Source organism: Melospiza georgiana, chromosome 5 (assembly GCF_028018845.1).
Source record: "Melospiza georgiana isolate bMelGeo1 chromosome 5, bMelGeo1.pri, whole genome shotgun sequence".
Taxonomy (NCBI): domain Eukaryota; kingdom Metazoa; phylum Chordata; class Aves; order Passeriformes; family Passerellidae; genus Melospiza; species Melospiza georgiana.
In genome coordinates this window covers 51358351-51376337 of record NC_080434.1, presented here as the reverse complement: position 1 = coordinate 51376337, position 17987 = coordinate 51358351, and the positions used below count along the sequence as shown (strand labels likewise).

The window sequence follows — 17987 nt, the reverse complement described above, 5'->3', positions numbered from 1 at the left end:
TATACTACAATGTTACCTACGGGTTACCATTTGGGCTTTCAGAATACACTAAGCAGTTGTTGATGCCTTCTTCCCATGGTTAAAGTGTTCCATATTTCCATTTTTCATTTACTGGTTTAAAAGATACTGTTGATAAAACAAGTATTTCTTCTCCCTAATTAGTATTTTCCTCTTCCTAATCAGTTTCTTTCCAAGTGCAGAACAATTCTCAGCATAAGAATTCTAGAATCACTTGACACTTACTCTTTGACATCACGAAGCTGATCAACATCCTGAGGTTTTGTGAAATCTGGATCATGTGCCAGTAAGTGAATCATATATGGTACCACATATTCAGGCAGCAAGGACAGCAATTTTTCTACAGTTACAACAATAAAAAAATGCTTTTATATTACACACATACACATGCATCATAAGAAAAACTTTCAAAGTACAACTTTTTCAAACATGAAATGTAAAATTTTGACTTGAATTTTCTTCCTACTGACTTTACTTTTATTGAATCATTAAAAATAAATCAACATTTACTACTACAAAACTACTTGGTCTTGCTTCAGAAAGGTGGTCATAAAGCCTAAAAGTATCAGGACACGAAATTTTGATTTTTGAGCAAAACAACTACAACCACAAGAGCACTGTATTTTACATCCATAATTCTCAGCAATGTACAGAGTAGTATTTTATGATTTATGCTAATACTGAACTAGATAAATTTAGATTTGAATGTGTCTAATATAAAGATGAGGAAAGAGATTAAACTTACCTAGTGCTTCTTTAGAAAAACCAGTTGCTTAAGGTTTAATAATTATTCCTTCCAGTTTACTATTACTGTATTCTTAACAATTTTAGTGAAATACTAACCATTAGCCATAGGATTCTGCTTAATATATTCTCTTCGTATACTGATGTTTTTGAGCAAGCACTGTCTGGCATGTGCTCTTCTCTCCTTCACAGGGTCTTTGGCACACAAAGCAAAGATTGCCATATATTCCAAAGGGAGCAGTAACTTCACAAGTGCCTTATGCAGCTTCTGGGCAAATATCTGCCTCACTTGGTAGCACTCATCCTATAGCAACACAAACCATAAAAGTGCAACCATCAAAATCCTAGTCTTTAAAAAAAAAAAAAAAAAAAAAAAAAAAAAAGGCATTCAAGGTGGAATTTTGAGGAGGCTTTCTAAAAATATGAACAGAAGCAGAACTATTAACATGTGAAATTAAAACTTCAATAACTTGTGAAAGCTGCAGTGAGGAACAGAATATACTCTGTAGCAGCAACAAAAGCTCAGATGTAAGGACTCAGAACTCAATTAAGGGTCACTTCAATTCTAATGCAGTTACTTACATTAATGACGAGTGCACAGAGCTGGAACTGTTCTGGGGTAATTATTTCATGGTAACAGGGTTCCTGTGCAAGCTTCATTATTGCACTACCAGCAGCTAATCTCAGTCGAGACATATCTGATTTACTAAACATGGCAGAGAAAAACCCCAAATAATTAATCACAGCTCACCACAACTGTCTGCATGTCTCTAATTTCTTCTTTTTACAAGATCAATGACATCCCAGCAACACAGCTCTAGATCAAGCTAAATTAACCCTACCAAATTTGTAAAAAATAAAGTGCTTTACTTTCCCCACAAAAAACCCTCTACTTTGAGTAAAACAATGAAATAAGATGGGTCAAGTTTCTTGTTTTCCTATCACTGTCTAAATTAAAGCAACGCTTTTGTCAGTTTTTCTCTTTCCTTCCTTCACCCTCAAGATGAAGTTGAGGTGCAGCTACCTCACAGTTGGAATGAAGAAGTTCCACCCAAGATAAAATCTAACATGCTTGGGAGGTGGTTATCACTCAATTGCTTTCAAAGATAGCTCTACAGGTGTTCTACTCTCCACAATGTCTTTCACTAGGAAAATCATCTAATTTGGAACTCTGTAGGTAGTAGCAAATTGCAAGAAAGGGAGTATCTAACAGAATTTCATGCTGCCACTCCATTCCTAATATTAATACTCTGATCAAATCTGTAGCTAACATGATGCTGACTTTAACATTCCACAAACACTCTAAAAGAACCAACATTCTTTGAAATTCTAAACCAAAATGTATGGAAGCCAGCAAGGAACGAACTCTGACCTGATTCGCTTCTGTTCTGTCAAGTCTCCTTCGCTGACGAGCATAGCTGACAACAACCGGAGTGTGGAATTGGCGGATTTTGACTGGTTGTTCTTCATACCCAACAACCAGCGCACCAAAAGTTTAATTGCCTGCACCTATCAACAAACAAATCAACAATCAACTTACTTGCCAGAGCTGGTAAGTTACTAACACCTACTGTTGTCAAATTGAAATTCCCACAGATTCCTGTGTACTAGAGCGGATACATTTTTAAAGGAACAGAATGAAGCAGTAAACATTTAGAGTGAAAAAGAAGAAGCAGTATTTCTGACCTCAGGAGACTACAACTATGACGCACTGTCTTTGCAAATTTGCATCTGCAAAGGATGCAGGAATACTTGATATATGATTAAAAGTAAAAGCAACTAGATAAAAATTCCTAGAAATGGCCATAATTAGATTCCCATTCATTGGGGCCTCAATTTATTTCAAATCTGTTTACAGTCAGTAAAGTCAAATCTGTTTACAAGTCAGTAAAGTCAAAGTCACTTTTCTTATAAGGAAAACTACAACTTTTGAATTTCTTGTTCTTCTCAATGCTCTGAATAATCAATATCAGTAAGTGAAGACAACAGAACGCATAGTTTCTATCAGTTTAATCAGTTTTGTGTATAATCCACAAATACAATAATATTCTAATAGGACTAATACAAAAACACTTGAATGGATTTCTTCTAATATTCCCCACAGCTTGAAGAAAAGTAAATTTTTAATTGCAGATATACACATTATTGCTGTCAGCAGATAACACACCTTTGCTAGTACTTCTGGGGAGACTTCTTCATCTGGAGACCATAATTTTCCATTTTTCTCACCTGTTGACTATAGAAATTCATGTAAGTATACAAATTGCATCAATCCATACAGAAAATGAAGAAGTAAAAATAGAAGAAAGTAATGGATTAGGCTTTCTTTTCCAAAAGTACGTTTTATAATGCAATTATCACTGTACTAACCACTTACAGAACATTACTTTACAGACCCGTTTGACAAAAAAAAAGCTCTATTCCCCACAGAGCTCATAATAGGCTAACAGCATAATAAGCACTTACAAAAAAAATAAAAGACAATCTTACCCTGTCATTCATTAGGAGATCTTTCACAATGAAATTTGCAACAACAGATTTCATTGGAGAAGCAAACTGGTCTGGAGCCAACATAGAAATATGACCCAAAGAGACCAAGGGAGTTATAAGCTGTTCTGGTACATCAGCATTCAAACTTCTACTAAGAGGCTGGAGAAGAAAAAATAAAAAAAATTCAAATTTCAGCTTCAGTTAATAAATTAACATGTCTTAAAATAGTTTATTTTACTGCTGTATTGCTGATGCATTTCACTGCTTTTCCAAAAGAATTAATACAATTAGCAATCAGAAGTATCAAGAATACAATTTCCTATCCAACAGAGTAAATAAAAATCCCATATAAGGTAAGGGCAGAACAAATTCTATATTCTCTTCTTATTTTAAAGAGAAACACGTTCAAACCTGAGCGACATGGGAAAAAACTTTGACTTAACTTTGTTCAGAAGTTGTGAAAACCTGAATCCCAATTGTGAATGGGAGAAAACAGCAGCCAAAACCTTGGAAACCACCAGGGACATTTCTACTAGCCATCAGTATTTACCTTCCAGGTAACAGTCACTATGACAAGTCCTGTATCACCCCACACCATTGCATCAGATTCTGGTATTAGGGAGGGAATAAGCACTCTCACAGAACTCTAAGCAGAAATCGAACTCTGCAAGCTTAATTCAAAGCTTTTCACACTTATAAATTATGCACAGGCTCAAAGACAGCCAAGATTAAGAACCTAAAATATTTTACAAGTGCAGATTAATAATGTTATTATTTAAAAGACTACAGTGAGAAGTAATAAACTGCTCTGTATAGAATATCTTTTTGCTTAATAACTTGTCTAAGGAAGCAGTAAGTGAGCAGTAAGCTGATGCTTGAGCTTACAGCCAAACATAGTTTTCTGCACTCACTGCCTCAGTGAGGCAAGGCTGTATCTGTAAAGACCTTAAAGCTGGGTAATTGAATACAGCTTGAAAGCAGGGAATGTTATCTCCCATTTAGTATCTGCTAAATGTGTCCCCATGGGATTTGTGTGGATAGAGCCAGCATATTCAGCTTACTTCCCCCAAACTTCTCCCATGCAGATAAAAAGAAAACCCTTTACCTATCAGACATGAGAATATTAGTAAACTGTGACTTTAAGAAACAAATAATAATAACTTGCTATTGTAAAATTGATTACTTAACTACCATACATCTGTAGGCTTCCTGATCTCATAAACTGTTACCTGTTAATAAACAGTAGGAATTAATTTTAATTAGTAGTATCAATTAATAACAGAAACAAATCTTAAGGGCAACACATACCTCAAAGATCTGCGCAAGTTGTACTTCTTTATTTGAAAATATGGCATGTATACAGTGAACAGCTTGTTTTGCCTGATGAGGAGTGCCTCTTTTTGCTTTCTGATGCAAAATCGGAATTAGTGTTCTGTGTGAACATTAAATAGAATACTTCAAAATGCAATTTGCAATCTACAAAAAAATAAGTATCTTCACACACACAAGTCTATCATCACTGTCTTATAAATCAAGTATTCCTTTGAAGTCTGTTCAGGAAAGATCACAATCATAAAGTAAAAAGCAGGATGGAACTGTATTTAGCAATACTTGAATATCTGACTGTACGCATACAAGAAGGAAACAACCCACAGGAAAAAAAAAATCAAACGTAATAGAAAATAATGATCAAAATAAAGCTATTTAGGAAGACAAATGTAAGGTGGAGGCAACATGACAGTTTCAGCTAGGATGAATTCCTGGACTTATCATCCAAGCCTGGAAATAACAGGGCTGAAGAAAATCTGTGAAAGCTAAGAATAACCACTGAACATCAGTGTGCTTACAGGCTTTTATAACCAGAACTTTTAATCACAATGTATACCCAAGCAAACTACTGCTTTGCTGTGAGATTTTGAATCTCCTGCAGTATATCTGCTTTTAGATTTTGCTTCCTATTTTGTTTAATAACAAACAGAGCTGTTAACTGCATCAGAGATTATGTCTGTGTTCCTTACAAAGATAGAAAAAATGGTGTGAAGGACAGAAATGAGTAGAAATTATGCCAAATAATCATATCTTTGCTGTATTTTTGTTGTTGCTTATTTTATAACCTAAAAGATTTGCTATGCACTGGTTTTAATGTCTCTATTGTAAGAAGATTTTGAAGAAGTATCTAACACATTCAATAAACACATAAAAGTGTGAGAGCACAGAATTAAAAAATGAAGGGATAGGGACAGAAAGGTGCTAAAGGAAATCAAAATCACAGAAGAGAAGTTGTTCATATTACCAAGACTAGATAGGGACAACACATTGAATAAACTATCAAGAGGTAAAATTCCAGTAAGAAAAGCAGAATGTAACAATACTCACGATCTTATTTGTGGCAAGTCTGTTTCTATTTTGTGACCCGTGTTTCTGAAAATCTGTATGGCTGCCTCAGCTACCTTATCATCTTCCATCCTGAGGCACTGCAGTAGAGACTCATAGGTCTCTGCAGAGTGGAACGAGGTAGGATGTGTAAAGGACAGAACCTGCAGACACACATTAAAACAAAGGTGTATTTATTCATAGTAAATGAATAATCAGAAAAACAAAATTATGGCTGTTAATGGGCATTACCATCATCATAAATAGCTGTTACATGCCCAAACAAAACTATTACATTCATTAAATGCATTGCGGAGATGATGATATAGAAATTTTCAAATAAAAACACATTTCTTCAAACAAATGCTTATTCAAGAGTATTTGTTTATATTGCAATCTATTAAAGAACACTTATTTTCAACCTGATTTATCTGAACTTTAATTATAATTTTTCCAGAATCTATAGTCCATGAGCAGAAAAGAAACCAAGAAGGTTAAGACATCTACAAACAAAACATGTGCTACTGAAAGGATATTTCAAATCCTTTCTCCCCTTTCCACTTCTCAGCACCACTGAACACAAGTTCCCTTTTTCTCATTCAATAACATGGCTCTTGAGCTAATTGCTTGCTCTCCCTCCAGTGTCACAGGCACCCCAGAGAAGGTGTCTCTTCCAGTTTCCCCGTTTCTCTTCCTCTCACTTTACACCTTTTTCTCTACTACTTCCCTAAGCAATTCTGCTTCCCTAAGCAGCAACCAGTTTCTGCTTTAACATGTACATTTCAATGCTTAGCACCCTTTTCAAAACATACTTTTTCCAACAAACCATCTCTTCCATTATTCTTCTTTCAAGTGAGCATTAATAAGCAGTTTCATACATTAAAAAAGTAATTATCTAAGTAATAACTACTAAACCCATGCTAACATGAAATTGTTGCTCATTCCCCTTTTGCCCCTTCCATTACAGCTGCATTGATGCAGATTACCTTGAGAAGTTCAAGCCCTGCACGAATAGCAGTATCAGGACTTACACCCTCCTCTTCATCATCAGCTGTCCCCTCTATGGATTTATTCATTAGTTTTACTAGTGCACTGAAATGAGAGATCAAAAAAGGAACAAACAAGAAAGTATAACAATGTTAAAGGCTAGAGATACAAGCAAGATTACTTAGTTTTCACAACACATAAAGGGAAAGTAACAGTCCTTGGGGGTGGTGTTGGCATTGCTGTTTGGTTTTTGCTATTTTTGATTTATTACATTTTTCTTTTTCCTTCTAATTTCACTTTCTGCAAAACCAATTCTTCAGGGGGGAAAAAAATCCACCCAAAAAAACCCCCTCCGTGCTGGTGGCATTAGATCAACACATACTTGCACAAGTTTCAGAACGTAATTAGGTTGCCAGACAAGTCTCAAAAGAAATCAAAACATTCTCTTACACAATCCCACAAAAGCTAATTAATTCAGATGCTCTATGGAAGACTGTGCTGCAGTTAACTATGTGAAAATTATGTTCACAGTTTTCACCTGAAGCCCCACAAATAGAATTTTCACCATGAACTGCTACATTTTAAAAATCATTTTATGGACAGCACAGCAAAGCAGCATCAAAAGAAGTTGCATCCTCTAGGTTGCTAGGAATGCATACATCTACATAATTTTGATTTAAAACTCACCCACACACTTAGTGCTAGGACAGACCAATTTAACCACCAAGAAAATAATTTTTTCTTTAGCTATTTCTAGCATATTTTAATAATTCATGAGTTAATTGTTCATGATCTTTCAAACTTACCTAATGGCTTCTGAGTCAATATGTACAGGGGCAATTCTTTCCAAAAGAAATTTGACCATTTCCAGAAAAGGATTTGTTGGCTGCTTAGGATTTGCAAGTTTCCGGGCTATCTCCCTCTACAAGAATGTTAGATACAAACAAGAATTACACTCATTTTACTTACTTCTTTAACATGTTGAGTAAGCTAAATATAGTTACTTTTTTTTACCACAGAGATTGTCCATATAATCAGTGAATCTTTTTAAGAGAGGGGCTGTTGGTATCTCCACCTCTCTTGAACATGCTATATTCAAAGCAGACATACTTAACAAAACTATTTAAATAGGTTTCTAGTTAAGAGTTCTTCAGGGATTCTTAAGAATTGCAGCCCAGATTCAAAACACATCTAAAGAAGAGTGAAGTGCAGTACACAGAATGTATATGTCTGTTGTCAAGTGTAATCCAGAAAACTGTGGGTAGCCCTGCAGTACTTGAGATTTCATAACAATGAAAAAATTGTCCTGCTCCCTTCCCTGTAAAATTTCTGAGCCATTAGACTAAACCCAAGAAGGCTATGTCTGTTCATAGATGCTCTTCGTGATTTTTGCAATTCCTGTCAATGAAATTGCTTATTTTGCCTTAGACCATTACAAAAAAAATCTGTGGTGGGTGGCAGAATCTGGAAAAGTACATTTTAATATCAAGGTGTGTGTTTTTAAAGAGGTTAAATAAAATGAGAAAAATAAAAGAGTGATCTCAAAATACTATTCTAGGATGAAAAATAAATCAATAATATGCAGATGATAACAGATGACTTGATGGTACTTGAAAGCTGAATCAGTGTGAGAAGACAGTTTGGGAACCTCACCACAAAAGAAGCACTTGAAACAAAATATTTTGAAGAAATAAACTGGTTTTTTAGACATTATGCTTGCTGCTTGTAATCCCAGGAAGGAATAAAGCCAATGTTTTCTTAAAATAATGACCATAATTATCTTTTCCCTAATCTCTACATGTTAATCAAAAAGGCCTTTTTTGAAAATTGGAAACACGTAAAAACCACGTTTAGGTAACTAAGATGACCATTAATTACAGGCAGCACTTTTAAGCATAAATATTTATGGTATAAAAGTTTGCTTTTCCACTTCCTTACCACACAGACATCTGCCTGTTTACAAGAACATGTAGGGCTAATTAACAGTTCAAGCTGGGACCGAAGTTTCTCATCATCACCCAAAACCTGATTGAATTTCTTCACAAAATCTTGTGCTTTCCCAGGATCTGGAAGGTTTTCTGTATGGTTAAAAACAGTTTAATGTGAGATAAATCTGCAACTTCAGCAGGCCAAGATTCACAGAAATACAGTTTCTAGGAATGCTGTAGTAGCTTACAGAATGTTTGTAGAAAACTATTAAACTTACTTGCTATGGTCATCAGCTTTCCAAACATGGCAGCACTGTTTGCTTCTGACTGAGGACAACAGCAAAAACAGACAAACAAATCAGCAATATCTCCTTTATAAAATACACCTTTAACCTGATCTGTTAGTTCTTCTGCAGCACTACTTTCTACTTCTGAATCCTATGTTTTATATTTCTGTTTTAAGAACAGATACTAGAATAGTGTAACTATCATTAGCAGCTACTACACAGAACGGCGAAAAAAATCTTCTTGTAACATCAAAGAACTGCAAAAATTCATTAATTCATGTAACAGGTCAAAATAATGAAAATGTCCCCAGTACCCCCCAGAACAGAAAATTCCCACAAGCCCACTCTCTCACCAAAACCTCAAAGCAATGCCCTTCCATTTCAAATTTCTACTAGTAAAATTCCAGAACAAATACTTAAAAACTTGTTTTTTTCTAACTAATGAAGAAATCACTGCTTTATGTTACAACATATTCCATATTCAAAATATCTTAGAAAGTGAGAAAGAAATAAGGTCTGTGAAAAGTGAACAAAAACCTTTGAAACTTTTAAAACTTGTTTCAAAGCTTGAGCAGTACTATGAAAAAATGATCAACAGAAGGAGGTCATATACCTTCAAGCATTACAAAAAGCAACTTTACTTCGTGAGAATGGAATGTTGTCTACATACAGAAATCAACTGAAGTTACATTGACTCAGTAATACAGTATTAAAACCCTCCAGTAAATCAGTCCCATAGGTCCACTAGATAAAGTATAAATATTTTCAAAACCGTACAGTGGGCTGCTTATGCAAATCCAGCAATTCTCGTACATGACTCCTTAGCATGTTCTGGCACTTCCACATCTCATTCAGTGCTCTGCAAAAATGGGAAACAAGAAAAGAAAGGCTTCTTTATGACAAAAACATGCTGGATGTTTTAATAAACAATATTGTTAATTTATTTATCTTAGAAGTGCAACATAACACCTATTAGGTACAATGAAAACCTACCAAATATTAAAAATAAGTGTTGAAAACATGGTGGAACTGATTTTCTCTTTTTACAGAACATCATCTCTTATTCTTCTAGGAGCAACTTAACATGTAAAGGACACCTGTAGTATTTCTTACAACCACTCAAATAAAAAACAGTCCACCATCAACCAGAATTCAGTTACAGACACCTTCACCATGGTTCCTAATACAGAGCAAACCTAAAAGTCATCACTTGCACACTTTTAAATCTGCATGAAAGTGAATGGATAAACTCGCTCTTCTCAAATATGATGGGATCCTTTTGTCTAATGGCTGTGTCGGGTTTGTATATAAAAGGGAAATGTTTTCAAATACTATGCTACTTGCAAACAATGGCCAAGCATCCATTAGCTGTATTTTTATTATATAATATAAGATAACAGAGATGCTAGAAAAGCCTAAGAAAGCAAGTATTTGTTGAATAGAAACTATACTTACTTGACAGCATTTGGATCCAAGCTAGCATACAAATAGTACAAGCACTTCATTCGCTCTTCCGTTTCCAAATTGTGTGGAACAAGATACTGAGCAAAGATTTTCTCTACCAGTAATCTGCAGGAAAAGAAGGAAAAAAAAGAGGAGAAATCACTACTGTACATGTCAAATAATACCTTCCAGACAAGCTGAAAAAACAAGAAATAGCAGAAGTCATTAAAACCAGATTTTTCAACACAGAAAGAGAACAAAAAAATAGTGGCATTTTTCTCAGCTGTAAAGACTCCTTCCACTACTGACAGACAGATTAGCAAGAACTGTTCCTTGAGAGCTTTTCCACATTCTTTCACTTTCACCTCTAAGAGGGAGCAATCTGTCACCATCCGAATTCTCCTTGTCTTTAAGATCTGAGAATCTCCCTTTGTTTATTTTAATATATTGAAGAACACTGACAGTGAAAAGCTCAAATAAAGGACATAACTCAAAGGGGAGGAAAAGTAAAAATCCGAAGTATCCTTGAAAGAATGGTTAAAATTGAACTGCAGTACTTGAGAATCTACTCATTTGAATATAGAAACTAAAAATCAACACTAAAAAGGTGGAGATGAAGGAAGACCAAAACATATACAACTAAAGGGGCAAAAGGCAAACTGAGAACAAACCAAACCAGCAAAATCAATCTCCAATTATCTTTTTTAAATACACATTTGAAGTTTTATATTAAATATCAACTTTGAACTACAAAATACAAGTGAGTAGTTCATCTAATTATAGCCCCCCAATGAAAGAACATTCAAATGTTAATTCAATTCATACTAATGAAAGCTGTGCACAATGTTCAGCAATACAATTTGATACTTATTGACAAATACTGTGTGTTTTTGAGTTTTAAAACCTTTTCACTATGTACCAGTCCACTGGTACTAGCAAGAACTCTGTGAGTGCCTTGTACAGAGACCACAGCAGCACAGATCCAACACACCTTATTTCTGCTCACACAGCTTATTTTTGTTGGAAGAAAATTCCAAGATACTTGATGAAGAAAAGGACAGAGGAATAAAAGGATGACCTTGAGTATGGATACAACTATATCAAAACATCCCATTAGTATTAAAGAAAATTTGGCTTTGTCTCTTTAAATGTACACCTTCCTACTGATGACTCCAAGAACTATATTGTTTGGGGAACAGGATCTTCAGAGCTCAAGGGACTCCATCTGTTTAACACACTAGGAGACTGGAGGCATCAGAGTTCTTACCAATTTATGAACATTGCTCTAGTCCATGTCCCTACAGATACATGTTCTAGAAAAGCATTCAATACAAATGGAACGACTGCATCATCCCTTCCCTGGTCCCTGCTGGTGAGGGTCAAGATTTACAAAATGGGAACAACACCTCTCTCCTGTGAATAAAGTGACTGGCTAGCATAACTATAGCTGGTAATAGGGCACTGTTTCAAATGTGGTTGTTTCACTCCATTCCCTGTATATTTATTGTAAAACAAAGAAGTTCAGAGAATGAGATGCAGCTCTTATGGTCAGAAGTTTTAAGTCTTGAGCAGACATGCAAATCAACAGCCAAGCAACAACAAAAACATTATAAAAGTGAGCAAGTTATCAATGTGTGGAAAAAAATCTGTTCTATTCCACCTCATGCCTGAACTCTGTGTGATACTTCACTATTATCTCCTGAAAGAAACAGTGTTATCCCATGCACCCTAAGAAATACTCCAAGGCTCAGAGCTGTCCACTGCTACTTTTTATCCTCTCTGCTGCATTACTGAAGGAAAATAGGCCAGAGCTGGCTAATTTTGGCCCATGCTTGCTTATGCGTTTAAAGGATTGAACAGATCTTTTATGTCTTAAAAGATCATAGCATTTCTACATCTCTTCAGGTGCTAAATCTCTAAAATCCTGACAAGTTTACAAACACATTTATCCCTCCGCTGAGATCAGGAAACAAATCCAATGGTGTCACTGAGCAAGAACTTAATTGTCAGCCTTGAAGACTAGTACCATTTGAATTAAAATTTAGGGGATCAAACTGACCTAGAAGAACATTAAAAATCAAGCCAGCAAACGTTCTGTATGGACAGAGAAAACAAACGGGATACAATCCAGGCCTCCTCATGAAAAAGCTAGTTTCAATAGCGTAATCAGGCTTTCTGAAATCACGTCAGAGAAAGAAACTCAGTTTTGATGACACACTCTTCCCTTAAAATTCCCTGCCTCACTTCCATCAGTGTTCTGCTTTTGATTGAGCAGAAATACAGAAAACATCTGCCCCATTCACTATACAACTGATTCATTCTCTGTCCACTATCAAACCTGTGTACTGAAAATGAGATGCAAGCATGGTAGAAAAACCAATGCAAACTAAAGTATATATTCACATATATGCTGAATTAGCTTTGTATAAACCATGTGAAGACTTCCTGATTTTCAAAAAAGGTGCCAACTAATCAAATATGGCCCACTTACAACCAGCCAGATGAACAAAGCCAGAGCCTTCACCACTGCAGTGCTTAAAAATTTAGTATCGTAACTGGCAACTGAAGGAGGCTATTGGCCCATTCAGACTAGTCACCAAGGTAACAAAACATTCTGAAGTACCAGGCTGCATAAGCAAGGTGCTAAGAAACAGTAAAGAATTTTCTGAGTCCACCATACTAAAAATCTAGGCTGAAATTCTGCCTTTGTGTGCTAATCACAGCTTCTCTCTTCCTGAAAAACTATTGATAATCTTCCAAAACCTTGGCCAAAATACTTTTTTCAACACCAAAATAGTATTTCAAAAAATCAAAGGGACTGAATGACAAAACACAGACAAATCAAATGTGAAAGCACCCCTGATGTTTCTTCAGCTTTTGGTCTACCTAAAGGTCCATATGCCAAAAGGAGAGATCTGTGCATGCACTGTGGTGTGGACACACATAACACTCACAGAGGATGGATTTTAACAGCCTGGCCTCTGGAAAGGAGTAAGGCAAACAACAGCTGGCATAGTAAATGCCAGATTTAACAATGCTTTTCTTACACAGTAGTTAGTTAATGCAAATCATAGCTCTAGTTCCATCAGTATATAAAAATGAATCCATGAACAGATAATGAAACAATTTTGAATATGTGCATACATATCTTAATGATTAATTAAATACACCATACATCAACCCATAAATGCAGAATATAACAGCTTTCGCAGGATAAGAACATATTTTCAGAGTATCTCTTATCACTATACAATTAAAATTAGGAAGACTTAGATTGACTCACTTGTCATCAATGCTATTTTGATAATATATGTGCAAAAGTTTATCCTTTATCCAGCTCACTTTCTCTGCAGCATCCTTTCCAGCCTCAGCATGAAGACAGTACTTCTTGTATAGCTGGGCAAGACCCATCATAGCTTCTTTTCTTACTCGCCACTTGAGAGGGAAGAAATTAAAACAAGTTGGGGAATTGGTTTTGGTAAATTATTAAATAAATAAATAAATGATACAAAATACAGTAAAGATGTAGAAGCAAGAAAGATAAAATAGCCACTTTCTGATCTCCTGTATTTAGACACTTCAAAAGCTGAAAAATGCTGTTTGAAGCCTCTAGATGAAAATTTGCAAAGCCTATGTAAGAGTTTTTTTGCCAGTACTGTGCAGATTAAATACCGTCAGCAGCCAGGACTTCAGTACATCTCTGTGCTGAGTGTAAAAAATCTGGGAGCTAGCCAGCAGAATTGAAGTTAAGTACAGCTTAACATGTATGCCTGAATAAGTGTCTTACTGAGTCAGGATTTGGAAGGCTTATCTATTCAGAGAAGGCACCAGGTAAGTGGCAGACTTCTTTCTCCCCACTGCCTTGCACCATCTCATAGCACCCTTGCCTAGACACAGGAGATCTGGAGCCTAAGCCAACCCAAACCTGCCTGGCTTGAGCTCCTAGGGCACCTTCTAGGACAGTGGCAGAGGCCCATTTTGCTGAAGCCTTGAAGCAATTGCTCTAAGACTGGAGGGATTGAGGAAAAAAACCCCAGAGTACAACAGCTACAGGAGTTCATGGGTTCTCCACCTTGCTTTTGGCGGTCATACTTTATCCACTCAAATAAATAACAAACATCTCATTATTAAACAATTTAACAGACAAGACCCATAAGACATCCTGTGCTGATTCTGTGAGGAATCATACCAAAACTGACTTCAGGATTAATTTAGGCAGCATAGTGTCTCATGCTGAATGATTTACACAGTAAACCTCAGAAGACACTTGTTTTCCCACATCATTTAGAAGAAACGCATTAAATTTGAACTGAAAGAGATAATTTCTTTCAGAACACACTAGGTATCACTTTTGGCCTTGAACTCCCAAGGACTAACAATGCTCAGTCTATGAAGCACAAATGTAGATACTATTATTCATACTGTAACTTCCTCAATCTTGTTAAACTGAAGGCTTGACTCAATACCACTGAGGTATTGCACATTTAATTTCTTAATAGTTTTACTGAATTATTTCCTTTTCTTGAAGGGCAAAGACAAAACAAATCTTCAAGATAATATGGCTCAATGTCACCACAAGACACCACTAGCTGTTGGAGTAGGTTAATACAATAAGATGGAAAGAATAAACTTGTGTTTTGTTACTTGTTGTATTTCTTAAGTGACAGATGAGTCAAGATAGTAATGACTTTGCTAGAACATAATACAGTAATCAGTTTTCACGAAAGAGAAAAACTTTAGCTATAAACAGATGCTTTTATTTAACTTTTCAGCAGGAATTTGTTCACTCCTGTTACAGTCTAAAGCACATTTTAAAGAAAATAAAGGCCTGAAAGGGAAACATTTTCAGAAAAGTATTTATATTTTTCTGCATTCAGATATACCCTTCCTATGCAGGTGGTAGCTTCATCAGATCTCCTATATGAGACAGAAATGATGGATGGCAAAACTTGTCAGAAGAAAACAAAAAATCATTTCTATAAATGATTCCAGAAAATTTAAGCCTAAAACGTGGGAGTAAAAAGGAGTTACAAAAGAAAGGAGATCTGGATTGCAAATAGAATTCTGATTAGTGAAATAGCTGTAGAGTAGATCTCAGAGCATGTAGAAAGCCAGCTGCAGTGACAGTAGGAGACACTGGACCAAACCCCTGAGAGAATGTTTGGAACACCTCGGAAGCAAGTCATTAAATAGGAGATACATGTAGGGAGAAAAAAGAGTAAAACACTTTTGAGAATTAAAGCTGAAACAGCAAATAAACATAAAGAGGAATATAATAATCAGTTTCAAAGACAGCATACATAAACACAGCTAACAGAATTACTACCCTGATTCAATTAAAAGAAGAATTTTGATAACCTTAGCTTCCTTGGTTGACCAACATAATTAAATTCCTCCACCGATGACAGTGGGGCTGAGTTTTGAAAAAAAACCTGCTATTGAAAATTCAAAACAATAATAAACACCTTACAACAGTTCTCCTTTATCTGGAAAAAAGCCACAATGGTTTTCAGTACAGTTAAAACTAATGCACATGCAGAAAAATGCATAAAGAGGAACCAAAAATGGGTGTATGATTCTATGGCTCCTCACTCTATAGCTTTTGACTTCAAGCTGATGATGTGCAAGTCAGCTCTTATGAAGGGCCTGAGTCTCTACTCCATAAGGACTGTTGGGAGAAATGCCAACAAAGTCAGCTGTCAAAACTCTCTTAACTTCTCAGGTTCTTAAGATTATTCCAGTATTATGGACAAGAGTATTTTTGTTATTTGTTTTTAAAATGTCTCCTAATTATTCTGAAAAGTGAAGATGCTGGAAAGACCTTTGAAAGAGTGTTCCAAAGGAGCTTTCCTAAGAACAATTATTACCAAAGACTAGCTTTCAGTTTTTGGGGAGCACGTTACCAGAGTTACTTTTCCATGGGGAGCAATAAAAATGGATTTGAAAACTACTGGTGGAAGGGGGGTTTGTTCGTTTGTTTTTAAAATTGTTGTTGTTTTATAAATAGTTACAATCATCATGCAAATGTCTATACAGATCACAACAGCTAAGGACATTCCTTTAAAAAATTAAGTAGTGTCTTTTAGCCAGAAACTTTCACTTTAGGAAGTGTTTAGACTATCCTTACCAATACTGTGTCAATTAGAATATGGTCAAGTGAAAAAAACCAGATCACTTAAATGGTGTACCAGTTAGCATGACTTAAATTTTTTCCCTGCTTTATACAGGTAAGAGGCAGAACTGAAATGACAGGTTGGCACTTTACTTCAGCCTGTTGGACAAGCATTCTTTCCATAGTAATAGCAATACTCATTTGACAAATGACTGCAGACCTAAAAAGATGAAGTCAAATTGATGAACCATCATTTAGGAGTTTGCAGTAGATGTATCCAACAGAAACCCAGCTACAAGGGGTAAATGCAGTCAGCAAAATACAGAGGTCTTTTAAAGAAAAGGAGTGATTAAAAAAGGTATAGTGCACTCAGCCTGGAATTGAGAAAATCCTACCCAGAAAATATAAAGATAGTTACATGGATATTAGCAACGCTCCTCTCCCAAACGGAAGAGAAATCCTAAAAATAATTTTTAAAAAACAGATGAAAGTTTACAAGTCCTTGATCTTCATTCTACAGCAGTAACTATATTTACTAACACATCCTATATTGCTACTTCAAATGTGGTCTACTTCAAATGTGAAGTATTTGTTGTAGTAATTTCTAGTCAGCACTCAATTTTATTTTCCCCTCAGGATATACTTTTAATAAAGCTCTCTCCAGAGATTTTTATAAGAGAAACATCATGTACAAAGTTATTCTTCACTGATCACCTGAAAAAGCACCTAACCTTGAAATGCAATATATCAAACCTACAACTGGTGTGAAATGACTTAGTCTAACGTATGAGGAACATTACATGCCACCACACTGATTTAAAGCCACACAAAAAAAGACCTAGCTTTGTAGAAATCAGTATTACAGCTGTGCAGTAATAGCTGACTGCCTCTTACTGACAGCTAAAGGAAAACAGAAACACTCGTGAAGACACAGTAACAATCATCCCCTTCTCACTAGGTCGTAAGTCCCAGTGCAAAGTGGTGACTATACTAAAAGTTTTTAGATCTCATAAATGAACTTTTGGACATGTTTAGGGGCTGAAAAAGAAGGAAGGTGATCTTGATCACTTCTGAGAAACATGCAATGTCAAGCTGCAAGTACAGCTAATTGAAGACTGCTTTATAGTAGTGAACATACTCAAAATCATTATTTCTCTGTATAAAGACGACATTATTTTCAAAATCAATCATAGTAACATTCCTACTTAAAAGGAGAACAAAAAAAAGTAAAATTAAAAAAAACACCTAGAAAGACATAGGGGGTATCCTTTCTATAGCCTATCAAAAAACAACAATAATAAGGGAAAAAAATTGACATAGCTACATTGTAAAGAGAAGTCTGCTATTAGGCATCACTCTCCAAAGAGCATGGAGCCACATCTGAAAAAATGTAAACAGGAAACAGTATAAACTCTGGCAAATTGAAAGTAAATCCTTGATGAAGCACGGGCAACAGTTTCAAAATTAAGTTATTAAAAGCATACTAAGTAAACATCTTCACCAAAGACTGCAGAAGCAGGAAGCCTTCCAGACCCTTTCTGTATGGCTGAGAGACAAACAGATTTATTCCAGGAGACCTCTGAAGAGGTTTCTTAAAGTATCATT

General features: G+C 35.6%; 1 protein-coding gene across 3 annotated transcripts in view; it reads right to left on the bottom strand.

The window, feature by feature from the left end:
• Nucleotides 1-17987, bottom strand: part of PDS5A (PDS5 cohesin associated factor A) — a 74475-nt gene that overhangs the window by 15592 nt on the left and 40896 nt on the right. For all 3 annotated transcript variants that reach the window (XM_058024436.1, XM_058024435.1, XM_058024434.1), the window contains exons 12-26: nucleotides 13554-13705; nucleotides 10283-10396; nucleotides 9605-9686; nucleotides 8819-8867; nucleotides 8551-8690; nucleotides 7419-7534; nucleotides 6612-6717; nucleotides 5629-5789; nucleotides 4561-4684; nucleotides 3253-3411; nucleotides 2930-2998; nucleotides 2135-2271; nucleotides 1345-1468; nucleotides 862-1066; nucleotides 244-358 (exon numbers count right to left, since the gene is read on the bottom strand). In XM_058024436.1, the coding sequence (XP_057880419.1) occupies nucleotides 244-358; nucleotides 862-1066; nucleotides 1345-1468; nucleotides 2135-2271; nucleotides 2930-2998; nucleotides 3253-3411; nucleotides 4561-4684; nucleotides 5629-5789; nucleotides 6612-6717; nucleotides 7419-7534; nucleotides 8551-8690; nucleotides 8819-8867; nucleotides 9605-9686; nucleotides 10283-10396; nucleotides 13554-13705 (1853 nt within the window). The remainder of the gene's footprint in view (nucleotides 1-243; nucleotides 359-861; nucleotides 1067-1344; nucleotides 1469-2134; nucleotides 2272-2929; nucleotides 2999-3252; nucleotides 3412-4560; nucleotides 4685-5628; nucleotides 5790-6611; nucleotides 6718-7418; nucleotides 7535-8550; nucleotides 8691-8818; nucleotides 8868-9604; nucleotides 9687-10282; nucleotides 10397-13553; nucleotides 13706-17987) is intronic.